At 42.0% G+C, this 15,037-nt stretch overlaps 1 protein-coding gene across 1 annotated transcript in view; it reads left to right on the forward strand.

Annotated features, from left to right (window-relative positions):
• Positions 1-15,037, forward strand: part of znf423 (zinc finger protein 423) — a 129,281-nt gene that overhangs the window by 24,744 nt on the left and 89,500 nt on the right. Inside the window, exon 3 of the mRNA XM_026366315.1 lies at positions 8,878-9,087. Within this exon, the coding sequence (XP_026222100.1) occupies positions 8,878-9,087 (210 nt within the window). The remainder of the gene's footprint in view (positions 1-8,877; positions 9,088-15,037) is intronic.

Consider the following 15,037-nt stretch of genomic DNA (forward strand, 5'->3'; position numbering starts at 1 on the left):
ACCCCCTTGGCAGCAATAAACTCAACCAGGCGCTTCCTGTAGCTGTGGATCAGACCTGCACATTGTTCAGAAGGATGTTTAGCCCATTCGTCCTGCAGAACTGCTTTAGCTCTGTTATATTCTTTAAATGTTTCATGTGTGACTCTCTTCAAGTCGTTCCATAGCATCTCTATTGAGATTGAGATATTATGTTTTTTTTTTTTTTTCAAGACAGTCATGAAAGATCAGAATTGTTTTTGTGTTAATATTTCAGGCACATCATCTTTGTTAATACTCAGGACTTAGATGAAGCTCAGATTACATATTATGACAAATTAATGCAGAAAATCACAGATACACATACTTTTTTCTTGCCACTGTAGTATGTTTGTCTCTTTCTTTCTCACTCTCTCACTGTCTCCATCTCTATTCTTCTGTCTCTCTCTCTCTCTCTCTGTGCACCTTTGTGTGCAATCCCTAACTCAAGCACATTATAAAAGAAAAAGACCTTGTTTCCTTCTCCCTGAGATGGGCTCTACAAGGACGGGTAAGAAAGAGATGGATAGAAAGAATGGAGAAATATACCTCTTCTACCTCTCCTCTTTTTCTCCACTCTTTTCTGTCTCTCTCTCTCCCTCTGTCTCTCTTTCGCTTTCTCTGGAAAATGTGTGTTGAGTTTGGAAAGACCCTCGGGAGGGAAGGCAGTGGGAGGGTGACTCAAAGGGAATAGCACTGAGCCAACCTATTCTTCCCCACTCTTAAATCTCCTTTCCTTTCCTCCTTTTCTTCTTTCTCCCTCTCCCTGGCCTTTCTAGCCCACAGATGCCAAAGGTGCTCCAATACCATTCTGCTCTGCCTCTACCACCACTTAGTGAAACAGAAAAACAACTTGTTCTTTTCCACCCTTGCTTTGTCTCTTCTTCCCTTGCTCCCCCACTGTACAGGGAAAAGAGGAACATGAGAAAAGTTGCCAGTAAACGAGAGAGAGTTGGGACGGGTAGCCTCAAAGTGGCCCTGTTTTAGAGTCATCTGTTCAGACTTAATTTTATGTTGAGTCACTTATAGGACAACAAACTAGGTTGGGGTGAGATACATGTCCACCCAGGCTGGAGAACTTGTGCCTGTGTATGTGACAAAATGTTTTTCTTGTTTTTCTCAATTTATTACTTAACGTCCACCATAGACTACACACACTCTTCCACACATCTATACACACTTGCTGTTTCTCTTGGACAGCATACATACAGACAGAGTCACATACAGAATGAGCCAGTGAGTCATCATGGAAAAGGTTTGTCAGGTCCCCAAGTTGAAACTGAGAAACTGAGACGTACTGCATTATTGTTATTCACAGCTTAACAACTCGATGTATGTTTTTATGGGTGTATAGAGACATGAACAAAACTGTCCAGCCAGATAGTTGCCGCCTCTCAGATGACAGAAAATGTCACCACAGTGTGTTTCTCTGTGTTTAATGGATCAGTTTACTTTACATCAATGACATTTACAAACTGAAATGTCCCTGAAACTTGAACAAAAATACATTTTGCCATTTCTCAGCAATCCAAACTTCTAAATTGTATAAATTATATTTTCCTCTAGAGAAATGGCCCAAAAGCTTATAATTTATATATTCAGTTAATTTGCAGTGGAGTAGGATAGATGCACCACATTCAAATAAGAATTTAATAATAAAGAATCACCTCAGTGATGCAGAAAATGTAATAGATTTTAACACATGGCAGTGGGAGAATGTGCGTATTATAAAATTAATGATTGTTTAACTCCATTTAGCTACAGTTTCAGGTTATGTCATCACAATGTCAATACCCTCAGTGGCCACTTTAGTAGATAGACATGTACAATCTTATTTCGGGTTGTGGAGTTGCACTGGAGTGCATCATATTGACTGTTTCTAATGTTTTGGTGACACTATTTACATTAATGAAGGGGTTAAAACATTAGAAACAACAAGCACAATGTTAACATAACTAGACAAACTTCAAATTCAAGAGAAACCACTGTAGCATGATTGAAAACATTAACTATAGATCCATCCATTCATAAAGACAGGCAAGAAATTTGGGGGAATTAGAAAGTGAACTCATCTTTTAAGAGGAAAAGTAATAGAATGTGTAGATGTAGAGCAGAAAGTATAAAGGGAGGTGACAGGCATTACAGTTCTTCTGTCTTACAGTAATATCTTTATGATGGCCATCGCTGAGGAAAACAGGACACTGGCCCTTCTCTTTCCCTCCCCCTCTTGCTTCCTCTCTCTCTTTTCCCTCTTCCTCTATCCCTCTCTCACCGCTACCCTCTGGAGGTCCATAATGTAGTTTTAATTTCCCCAAGGCTACCACAGGAAAACAGTTCCTGTGTATGTGTGTGTGAACTATTATTGCCTGCTTGTGACAGTGCACAGTGCATCTGTGTTTTTGTCTGTATTGCAGCATTTAATCCCTTTGTTCGTGTGTGTGTGTGTGTGTGTGTAATTTTTGTATGTATGTGTATGTGGATCAAAAAAATCAAATAAGTGAGCAGCTGTCAAGTTGTCTGTGTGCTTTTCTGCCAGCCTGTGTGAGTTTGTGAATTGCATGTCTGGCTGATTTTAATGTGTGTTTGTGTATATACAGTGTTTGTGTGTGTCTTCTCTGCTTCCTTCCATGACGTGAATGGCTCTTTCATCATCCTGTTTCCAGACATTAGTGTTGGGTGCTGCTCTCCCTTGCCGCAGCACGTCCCAGGGGTCTGTGTGTGTAGATGTGTGCAAATACATGCGAGTGTATGTGTGTGCATCTGGGTCTGTGTGTTTTTGATGAACTGGTACTCTGTGGCTCAGCAGATCTCCTGGGGGGCAGAGGCTTTGGGTTGTGAAAACACACATACGCAGGACATGTTGAGGTGGTGGTGGTGTAAAGTGTGAGGCAGAGGGAAGGAGGTGAGGAGAGTTGACTTCTTTATATAGCAACCTAATATACACCCCCAACTCACACACACACACACACACACACACACACACACACACACACACACACACACACACATAAACAGAGGGAGGCACAGGGTGAGAGAGGGGTGGTGAAGTCATTCTCCCAAGAGACACAGAGCAGGCTTGTGTTGTTATGTCCAGCCTCACCTGTTCAGTGTGTGTGTGTGTCAGTGTGCTTTTAAGTGTGTAGATATGTCAAACGTGTCCACCATTATTTGAATGGGCCCAGATCTGAGCTCAGATATTATAGATAGAGAATTGTGCTGGGTGCTACTGTCTAACAGTGTGTTATCATTGTAGCAGTGTAAGGGTGTGTTCAGTAACATTGTGTAAAAATTGTGTTTACTGTACATTATACTTAGTGCCAGGTTATAGGTTACATCAATGAGGCTAAATATTAGAAACCCCTGTCCGTTTACTACTACAATTGAGCAGCATCAAACTGCAAAATCAACATAAAGAAGAATCAGTGCCTCTTTGAACACTTTTAAGAGAGCAAACAAAAAAAGGGAGTTTCAAAAAATATGTTTTTAATTGTTTAAATATAATAAAAATAAAGTGATGCAGAAAATGTAATAGATTTTAGCACCTGGCAGTGGGAGATGTTAATTACTGTAAAATTAATGATTGTTTATTTCAATTTAACTACTTCAGTTTCAGTCTTGGTGTTGTGCAGGCAGGTTATATGTAATCGCAATGTCACGAGTCAAAAGAATGTACCACTCTGGGAAAACGTCAAAATATCTGCTCTGAAAAAGCCTTTTTAGGTTGAACACTGGTTCCACTGCCTGCGTGTACAAAAATCCAGACAACTGTTTTACAGCATGCTGACACAGCATTTAAGTGACAACTACACCTTTAGTGTGTTTTGTTTTGGCTGTGATGACTTATAGCTTTCTGAGTCCATGAGTGGTACATTCAGAGTAAGGTGCATTCTGAGAGGAGAAATATTAAAGACCTATATGCCTTTGTCTGATCCACAGAACATTTTAACCGTCATGTAAAAAGCCTGGAAGTCAGGGTAGTTTGTAGCGTAATTTGTGTCCTAGTTCATAATATGCGAGTAGTCTTTGCCAATTTGTGTGCTCTTAGCAAGTCACATGATTCAGGTCTGATTTTTAACCTCATAGCCGGTGTGTGGACCTGCTGAAGGTGGTGGTTCCCAGCCAGGTGTCTGCGAATCCTGGTCCAGTATAGACTGCACCGTGGAGCAGAATGAAAGCCTTGTGTCGACTGTTTGGTTTCTAAACATACTGCTGGAAGCTCCACACACACTTTTCCCCCACTATTTGATGCGTGTTTTAGGCTCACACAGACATAGATGTGTGTGTGCTTTATGCATACTTGGCCAGCAGATATACATCTCCCAAAGCTGCTGAATGTGTCCCAGACAGGCCACAGTACCAGATCCTGGCTGCCAAATCTAACACTTGAATAACTACCTTACCTTTGCAGTATTACAGTATGTTTTATTCCCCTTTAACTCTCCCTGTAGCTCTGGCACTCTCTTTGAGTGCACTTCTATCACCTTGGGGCAGTTCAGGAACATTTCCCAGAGTTTTTTCGTTGCCTAGTTTTCTTCTCATAGGATATATAGAGATGCATGGAAGTCATGTTGACTGTCTGTGTTTGATTTTTGGTGTTCCAGTTTGTGTCTCTACCAGCTTATCTTGGCACCTGCTCATGACAATGCCATAAACCCAGACTTAGACTGTGGGATTGGGTGCATCCGTATCGAGTGTACTTAGTTCCAGTGTTGGAGGTTCTCTGTTTGGTTTGTATTCCACTTTTTTGACAGGAGAGGGGGACAGAATCTTTGTCTTTGTGTGTTTGTCTTTCTCTCTCCCATCCAGTATATTTAGGGCTTATTATCATTAGCTCACTAATTACCTCAATGAACTAATTTTAACATGGTTAATGAGAGAACACGTACACACAGATTCTACCAAACACACCCACGCTATAAACACACACAAACATCAACACATACTCTTTTTGTGAGCCTAACGAGTGGTGATTAGTGGGTCTCAGCTAGGCGTGGTTAGGCTATGTAACATCATTCTACACTGTGGACCCTGCTAATTCACTTCTCTTTATCTAATTACCCTGGGTACACACACACACACACACACACACTCTCTCTCTCTCTCACACACACACACACACAGAGACATGTACACACAATCACAGATACAACACACACACACACAGGCACGCACCACCTGCATATATCTTTCCTGCAGATATGCAAAGTGACCTCATTATTCCTGAGGTATCCATTTATATATTTATATTTTTATCTGTTAATAAACAGTCCATTGTCCTCGGGTTACTGAGGCTGGTGGAGACAGCCAAGAATATTGCTTATTACCTTGCCTCTAGAGACACATGGTGTAAAACCAGCTTTTCTGCACAGCCATACCTGATGTTGGGTGCTGTCATACCCAGAGGCCTGCATATGAAAACGGTCCTAAAACAGACTATAGTATTTAATGTTTTCTGTGGACTGTCATGGGTACCATCAAACCATCAAAATCAATATTGTAGGCGACCATTTAAGATTAAAAGCAACTGTGGTGCTATTATTACTTTGTCTTTTTATTCATGGATGAAATGTACTGAAGTTTAAAATAGTTAACTTTACATTTTCCAATTAAGTACTTCTTCAGTTTTGAGTTTCAGTTCTGCACATACACACCATTTTTTCCCCATCAGATGCAAACAATTGTTTTTAAACGTAGTCTCCAGGATCCAGATTACCGCTGGTTTTCTATCCTACCAGATAGTTAATTTCCTTTAATTGCATTCACTGTGCATCCCAGGTGTATTTCAGTCCCTCATTACATGGCTAGAATGACAATCAGCAAGGCTCTGTGACTCAAAGACCGGTCGAAAACCGCTCTCTTGTAAAACAAATATGTGAGATGAAGTGAAAACTATTAATCTAGTTTCTAATGTTGCTTTGAAATCAGTGTTTTTTTATTTTTTGTATCTCAACTGCAAGAAGTGATTTTGACTTATTGTATCTCTGTGGATGACGTAAGAATATAACGAGGTGTCTGGTCTTGGGATTGGAGGGTTTCTGTTTGTGCATGCATGTGTGTGTTTGCATGTGTGTTAGAGAGTGTGTAGTTATTCCTGGCATAGGGACAGTCTGTGACTCAGAGATAATGGTTCTCCATAGAGCAAGTGTGTGTGCGCGTGTATGTATTGGTGTTGTCTACGGAGTGACTGTAGTTATATCCTGCTGACGTTTATGTCTGTATGTGTTTTTTTTTTGTGTGTGTGTGTTAGAGAGAGAGAGAGAAAGAAAAAGAAAAAGACACTGCTAGTGGATGGTGCACACATGCTATTGCTAGGTACCACTGTTGTACTATTCAATCAATACCCCAGCACACACACACACCCCTATGCACCCTAAGCACCCATGGGAGTTGCCTGCTTTCATTAAGTAGGCCTGCTGCTTCTTTCTGGTGTGGTTGGGTTGGGGGTTGGGGCATTGAAGAGAAGGTGAAAAAGAAGATGTGTGCGAGTTTTGTTAGAAATAAGAGGAAGAAAGATCAAAAGTGCCTGATTTTTGAAGCTATGTCCAGCCAGTTCATGCAGATTCTGTAGATCTGAAAAAGAGGTTTTCACGTGAAAACTACTTCCCCCATTTGCATTGTCAGATGGTTCTCACTTAAAACACATGGAACATATATATTTTTTGTTTCTCTTGTCATACAACTAAACTAAACAAGTGTGAAATTGATTAGATGTTGGACTATAAATTCTGCTTGAAAACTAAGATTAACTATGGTTTTGCAATGAGCCATCAATGAGATGACTCATGAAGGTCTTTGACCAACATAAATATACGTTAATGACAGCAGCTCAGGAGATCTGTTGCCACTGTTTGAGAGTGGTAATGATCATAACAGTTACAGGATGTTGTGGCAGCACACACTAACTCTTTTTAAGACTCCCACGTGCTTTTCTCTGCGATCTTTAAGAGGACACATAAATACACAGTTGGTGTGTGTTTGTGGTGAGGTAAGTGGGCAAACATAAACACCACCTCCTGTGTAAGCCTCTTTCAGCCTGTTATGCTCCTTCTCTGACACTTATTTTTCTCTATATTTCTAGTTGAGTGAAAGATGAAAACCAAAGGATGAGTAGACAAGAAAAAACAAGTACTCAAAGAGAAAAAAACAGAGATGGGGACAGAGGGGCGCAAGATGGAGAGGCCTCATCTGGCTCCTCCCTCTGTTGCTATGACAGCAGGTTGTGTTGGCATGCACTAGAGTTGGCACTGCTCTCACCTCTGGCATCAGAGCACCCTGGGGAGTGTGTGTGTGTGTGTGTGTGTGTGTGTGTGTGTGTGTGGGTGGGTGTAGTTTGTATCTGTATGCTTTTGAAAGGCCTGAAGGAGATATTGGAAAAAAAAAAAAAAGAAAATCCAAAAACGACACACAGCTACGTTCTTCTCATATCTCTGTATGAAACATTTGTTGAATGTTACAAATTGTTTTTGTTGTTGTTTTTTTGTATGACAGAAAAGAGTATGATAGGTAAAGAGTAGCTAAACATGTAATATATGTTTATATTAATCTATTGTTCTTACAAAACATAAAAATACACATTTCTAGTACTGGCACACCAACTATGCTTTGTATGTGCTCAAGTTATTGGAGAAGCATTCTGATCACATTCTGCTTCACATCACCCTGTATCCAGGTAGTGTGCACATGTGTGCGCTTGCCTGTTAATGTGTATCTGTGTATGTTTGTGTGAGTGTGCACAAGGACCAGCGTGTATGTGTGCATATATGTGCGTGTGCATGGGTTTTGTCAGCCAAGGGGCCAGTTTCTCTCCCTGGCCAGACGGTGCTCTCACCACTGGACAGATGGCCAACACCCTCCCTCTCCTCTTTCCCATCCCTTCATCTATTCCTCCTCCGCTCCCTCCATCAGTGTCCTCCTCTCCTGCAGCCCCCCAAACACCCCATCACCTCAATCCCTCATTCCCCACCTCCCAGCATCCCTCTATCCCCCTTTCCCATCTTGCTTCTCCCATAATAAATTAGAGTGGGATGGAGCTTTTGCATCTCACTCTAATCTGTCTTACTTTCTCTGAGTAACATAGAGATGTTAATTCTTGAAGTCATAGGCAGTTGTGTGTGTTTTGCCTGGACCTGTATTGATGAGATGGGTAACCAGTGATCTCCTCTTTTAATTGTACCTTCTTCAGTGTTTTAATGCTTGGCAGACATCCAGGCTAAAATATGGTTTTGATGGCTGACTATTTCGCTAAGACGCTAATAATTAATATTAAAATTACAATTAAATTTATATTATTATTATTTTTAAATTCACATTAATTTAATAATATTGTGGTTACCAAAGTTTAGATACTTTCTCGACTTTAAGATTAATTTTATTTTATAATGGTCCTCTCCTCTCCTCTCCTCCTCTCCTCTCCTCTCCTCTCCTCTCCTCTCCTCTCCTCTCCTCTCCTCTCCTCTCCTCTCCTCCTCTTCTGCCAGTGTCTTCAGTGTATGTCTTATTGGATCCTCTGCATTTATAATGTGATAATAAGGTGTGAAAATGGAGACACAATGGAGCAGTGAGGATTGGGCCGACACTGTCTTCCACTGGTCCCTCTCACACTTAAGTCTGCTCACACTCGTACACACACACACACACACACACACACACACACACGCACAAACTGTCAAGCTCTGGAGTGATGTTCAAGAGACATTCTCAGTAGGAGGATAATCACTATGTCAATAAGACAAATGTGACTGCAGCAATGTAAATGTCATTTCATTTATGCTAAAGAAAAACTTAAAATATTATCTTTGAGTATTTTCAAGTCATGTCTGCACATTTTTTGAACATCTGGTTTTATGTTGTTTGTCTCCACAGAAGTCCCGGCATCTGACAGAGAGGCAGAGCCCAAAGAAGGTCAAGGGCCAGGCACAGAGGATGGAGAACAAGAGGAGCAAGATCACTGCGATGACCGAGACCATGACGATGACCTAGATGATGAGTCCATCTTCACCTGTGACAACTGTCAACAGGACTTTGACTGTCTGGCTGAGCTCACTGAACACAGAACCAACCACTGCCCAGCTGGTGAGACTGTTGAATATGTTTACTTTCAGCTCTTCCACTATTTTCACACTGTTCTGTTATTTCTGTTATACCTTTTTTTTTTCACAAAACCACAGACACAGAACAGCAAAATTTTCAAAATCATCAATTCATACTGGCAGAGGTAGAACTGGATGTCCTTATTAAGTAACTTGGATCAATACACCATTTTAAACTACATGATCAAAAGGTGGAACTAAAAGTATTCTTTATGTCTGGTGTATAATTGTTTTGAATGTTTTAAAGTGGCTCATATACCTGAAAAGATGGTTTAGTTGCATCATGCAGAATCACTAATCTTATTGTTTCCTGGGCGACTCGCACCATCCTCTCTATCTGAATACCTATAGCTATTGGATTCAGTTATACCCTTGTGTCCCACGGGGACAGACGTGTGCATGCGTACACACACACAAAAGCTGTTATTAGTACTGGTGTAATTAATGGAGGGGCTGAATGGAACGCGGCAGGGGCATCTGGTTCCTACAGATTAATCCAAACGCTCGCTTAACAAGCCAACACACGCACACATGCACACTTTCTTGCCACTGCAAGGAAGTCTGCCTCTTAGTGTTTGAGTGTGTGTTTACTTTATGGTGGGATAAAGACACAGGGAGATGAGGGATGGAGGGTTTTGTTTAAACTGGTAAAGACAGTGTTTCAAGAGACTATAGTATTGTAGATGCTAAGATCCCTGCCTCAGCAACCTCTCATTCACCCACTGGCTTGACATTCAATCCCACCAGAGCCACTGGTCTTGTACATATAGTACAGTCTTTAAAAATGCATGCAGATGCAGTAATGCAGGAATGTTTTTTGTTTGCCTTTTTTAAATAGCGTCTGAAAATATGGAGAGAGGTTAAGAGGGATGACAAAAGTCAAAGGTTGCCTGTGCTGCGTAATCATGCAGATGTACATCTTAAACATCGAAGCATCCTAGCGGTTTATTACAAGTAGAATTTAGAGTGATCAGCAGTGTGTATAAATTATGTTAACACAGTCAGTGGTAATCCTGCAGAACTGCACTTGAAAGAGCTCTCTTTACTGTACTTTTACAAATAAGGCTAAAGCGTTGTTACACTAGTCAGGGATGACTGTGGTGTGTTATCAGTTCAGTTCTGCACTGACTGAAATTCAGCCACAATATAAAGAACACACGACTATACCGTATGCCAGTAAAAACGAGTCACATCATTCACAATGCTAAAATGTAGCAGCCTGGAGTTTAAACATAACACAAAATGGACTACTCTTTGCTATGAATCTCTACATGTGAATAATTAATTAAAAATTGATAGTGAATTTAACAATCAATATAAATTTCACACAAAGAATATCACGTTACCTAAACACAAAAATGGGAAATCTATTTATGGTTTTTGAAAAATGTCCTTGCCTTTTTCGATCCCTTGCTTACTGACCCACATGTAAACAGACACACTCAATATATGCAAACTAACAGAGCCATTTAATTCAGCATGCCTTGCCACATTCACACTCATACACACACACAGTACACACTTACAGAATCACACCGCCAAAAGCATAGGGCCGCTGTCAGAGCACGGGATGTGGCCTGTGATTTTAGCACTAGAGTCTGGGGAGGGCTACATGTTGCTGAGTGAGAAAGCAGAGGGAGGGTGAGAGGAGTGCAGAAGAAAGAAATGAAATGAAATGATAAAACATGTTTTTCCCTGGAGAAAGAGTGGTTGAGATTGCAGAGTAATCCCACAGCTCAGCGGGATGTGTGTGCACTTGGACGTAGGGGTTTGTGTACGTGGCTTCATTTATGTGTTGGTGTGTTTCTGTGTATATGGTTGTACATGTGTATTTGCTCGATTTGTGTCTATGTAAGCATACAGCAGTGTGGATGTGTATATGAAGTTAGTAGTGAGACCATGGCTTTCTGGTTATTATTGTAACGAAGGCTAAATTAAAACACATGGACTAAAGAATCCTTTTAAGTTCTGTGGTGGAGACCCCTGGGAGTCAGTTTAGTAGAAGGATGCACACACACACACACACACACACACACAGACACACACACACACACACACAAACAAAACACACACACACACACACACACCAAACACAGCCTACTGGGGGTAAACACGCCACTCTGGATCTGGATAAGAGAGTTAATGTGTTCATGCATTTTATACGTTAATGGTGTGTGGGTATGTGTGTTCGTTCGTCCCTGGGCTGAACCAAACAACTCAGACATCACTCATCTTGTTTTGGGGTGACAGATAGGGGCCATCTTGCCAGAAGTAGATAGCTATGATTTTAGAATAGTGTTGTTTTTTTATACATGAAAAAAATATCCAGATGATGACTTATATTCCTTACATCAAAAAGTTATATAGTTAACCTAACCATTAAAATCCATAAATAGGGTTAAAAATATTTTTCAGTCAGCCATCAACACAAAGTTAACACTGATTTGTGGGTGAGAGTTAACTTACATGGAGAAAATAACACTTATTTAAAATAAAATAACACTTTATCTAGAAATGTTCCTGAAAAATCAAAAGGGGATTGCTGCAGTGAGTTGTCAATTTAACTCAATTATGACATTGACAATTTTGAGTCTTTGGTGTCAGACTCAAAGTCTCCTGTAAATATTATGTCCACTTCCATTGATCAGTTCTTGATTAATATCTGAACATTTGTACATCTGTGGATCCCAGGTGCTGGCTTGAGAACCGTGCTAGTTAACACTCAATTCAGCGCAGAAAAAGCTCTGTTTTCTGTGATGCTAACTATACTGTTGTAGCAAATGGCTCCCAAGTTAGCAGCTAGCTGTGGCTATAACATTGAATGGGTCCCAGGTGCGAGAGTGAAGCACCAAGTAATTCAGTGCCACTCTAGCAGAAGGCCTATAAAGAAGCACCATTAATTTGAGTGGAAATTGGACAAACACACACGCACACCCAGTGGCACAGATCAATGACACATAAATGTGTGTACATCCACTCAAACACGCACATACCCACAGACCCCACACATCTGGTTAATGTAATGCCACATTAATGTGCATGAGCCTGACAACTCAGCTGGTTATCTAAGTGTTTTTATAGAGATTGTGTGCCTCCATTACAATACCATTGTTATTCTGTTCCACTGCAGCTTTAAGCCAGTGTGACGGCTCTGCTTTTAAAATGTGGATCAGATACTCGTGGATGGGTGTGTAAAATGATTCTATTCACTCTATGTATACCTGGTAATTACAATATATGTTGTTGTACTGTATGTAGGTAAGTAGTGAGTACACAAAAGGTGATACTTGGTATTATTAATAGTAATATTCAAGTTTGGATACTGTGGTTTAATGCACCACACTCTAGTTCAGAAAGATAATCAGAACTGCAGCATTGTTTTTATTGTGGGTTAAATTTCTTGCTCTGCTGTTAATATTGTGTGCAATATCTACAGTGTAGCTGTAATGTGCATCTACTACTTTTAATGTGATATGAGCCCATATCCTGTGTCTGTATGACACTGTATGTGTGAGAGAGACAGAGTGAGAGTGTGAGTCAGGGGAGTGTCAGTGGGTCTCAGTAGGAGTCAGAATGTGGAGCAGAGGCTCCCTGAGGAGAGTAGAAGCGGAAAAAAAAACTCCTACAGATCAAATGGAGAACATTCTCTGGCCCTGCTCTGCACACACTGACACACAGACACAGACACAGACACACACTCATCCCATAGGGGAATCTCAAAAGCTATCTTACCGGCCACAGCATTCCAAGGTTGGGTCAATGTGATGTGTTTAGAGCTTTAAACAAACTCACACAGTGTTTTGAAACTGCTATGAAGGCCCTGTGTTTGTGCAGCCACTGTCCGTTTAGTTTAGTTATACATAAAAGCTGCCTGGCACTCACTCACACATCCACACACATACACACACACACACTCAAGCTAGGTGCCGAGGGTGAGAGGGTGAGAGATTGTTAAAGATGTCAGTAAAAACCACTTGAGGGGGAAGAGGAAATGATGAGAAGGTAGGCACCAAGTAAACGAGGGAGCTGTCAGTCAAGGCAGGGGGGCGGAAACTGGTGCTGTCACTGACAAATAGCAAGTCATTAACCCAGCTAGTCGCTTCTTAGATGGCGAGATGCTGTGGGTAGAAAATGGTGTGTGCGTGTGTGTGTGTCTGTGTGCGTTGGGAGAGTGTAAGATACTGTGTGTATTCTTTCCAAAGGTATTTGTGAGGTCTCTGTTAATTGAGCACATACAGCTGCACTTTCGTCTACTCTCTTTCCTCTCTCAGTGGGGGAGAGGAGAAATTACCAGGGAGCCTGTCTAGCTAGGAGGGAGGGGGAGATCGGGAAGGATATGGGGAGGAACTGAAGAGGAGTGGAAAGGAATAAAGACAGGTGAGAAGGAGGTGGTGGAGGAGGCCAGAAAGTGTATGTAAAACTTAAAATTTGTAAGGAGGAGGTGAGAGACAGGGGGAAGAGGAGAGGAGAAAAACATGGAACAAAAAGGAGAGTGTGTGTTAGCGCAGGGACCCTCGGGTGACTGCTTTGCCTCCCATGGGGCATCTCACTACTGCTAAGCTCTTACCGTTTGTCGCAACCTGCTGTCACACACAAGCGCGTGCACACACATATGCAGAAAAGCAGAGACAGACACACACACACCCACACTGCACACCCCTCGTTGCGTCTGTCGTCAGGATAGCAGCTGAGTCCTGTGAGGCCAAGACTTATTAAAACCACAGATCACTTTCTACAAGAGAGGCAGAGAAGGAGAGGTAGGAGGGGTGTAATCTGAAACAAAATTACAGACAGCCGCCTGCACTCTGGCCTGACACTTAGTGTGTTTGTGTGTTTCTAGTCTGGTAGCTGTTAAGCTGTTAATAAATATTGTGCTGCTAGTCGTTTCCTTTATGTTCACTCCTTTTTTTCTTATTATCCAACCTTTTAGCTCCTGTCTTTTTTTGTCTTCCTCCCTCTTATCCCCCTCATCACCATGTCCCCCCTCTTTACTCCTTCTGCCCCGTTTCCCAGTTCTCTCCCTCCTTTCCCCCCCCTTCCCTTCCTCCCCTCTGTGTCTCTGTACCCGGGGGGTGGCCCAAAGATTCCTGTGCTAAGCCCTTGGCATACATACAAGTGCACCACGCACACACAGACACAGCTGGCTGCCGCTCAGGTTTTCCAGGGAGAGAGCAGGAGCCCGGCACCAGAGGAGAGGGGGATGGAGAGAGAGAGAGTGGGGAGCAGTAGAAGAAGAGGAGTACGACACGCAGAGAAGGAGAGGGAGGGATGGAGGGATGGCAAGGAGGGGGTGAGACGGAGAAGGGTTGTTGTGAAGTCATTTTTCATCACAGGGTTCATTTTTCACTGCAGAGTTCTCCCACTCTCTACATCGCTCTATTTCTCTTTATCTGTCCTCTCCTCCTCCCGTTCCCCTCCCTTGATCCCGCTTTGTCTCTCTTTATCTTCCCTTTTTCCTCTTTTTTTTTTCCTGTCGTCCTTTCTCTCCCCCCTCTTCCCCCCAAACACTCTCTCTATTTCTCTCCCTTTTGCCTATACTCTTTTCATCCTCTCTCTGTCTCTCTCTCTTTCAGCCTAGTTTCTCCTTTATGAAATATGGATGGGAGCAGTTTTGGGCGCGCTGAGAGGTTTGCAGTCGGAGGGAGGGAGGGATGGAACTTGGGAACTGGCAAGAGAAGGAGGGAGGGAGAGACGCAGAGAGAGAAAGAGAGGGGAGAAGACGAAGTGGAGGGAGGGAGCTTGTGTCTCAGCAGACGTGCCTTGTGCATGCACCTAAACACCTCACTGAGCAATCTGTCAACATGTCAGCAACACATGTTTGTTAAAAAAGAGAGCGAGCGGTTGGAAGGAGAGAGGAGTGGGTGAAAAAAAACTTCTCCTCCTCCAGTGGGAGTAATGGCTCCCACCAGGGCTCTGGAAATGCTTTGAATTCA

This window comes from Anabas testudineus, chromosome 6, assembly GCF_900324465.2.
Source record: "Anabas testudineus chromosome 6, fAnaTes1.2, whole genome shotgun sequence".
Taxonomy (NCBI): domain Eukaryota; kingdom Metazoa; phylum Chordata; class Actinopteri; order Anabantiformes; family Anabantidae; genus Anabas; species Anabas testudineus.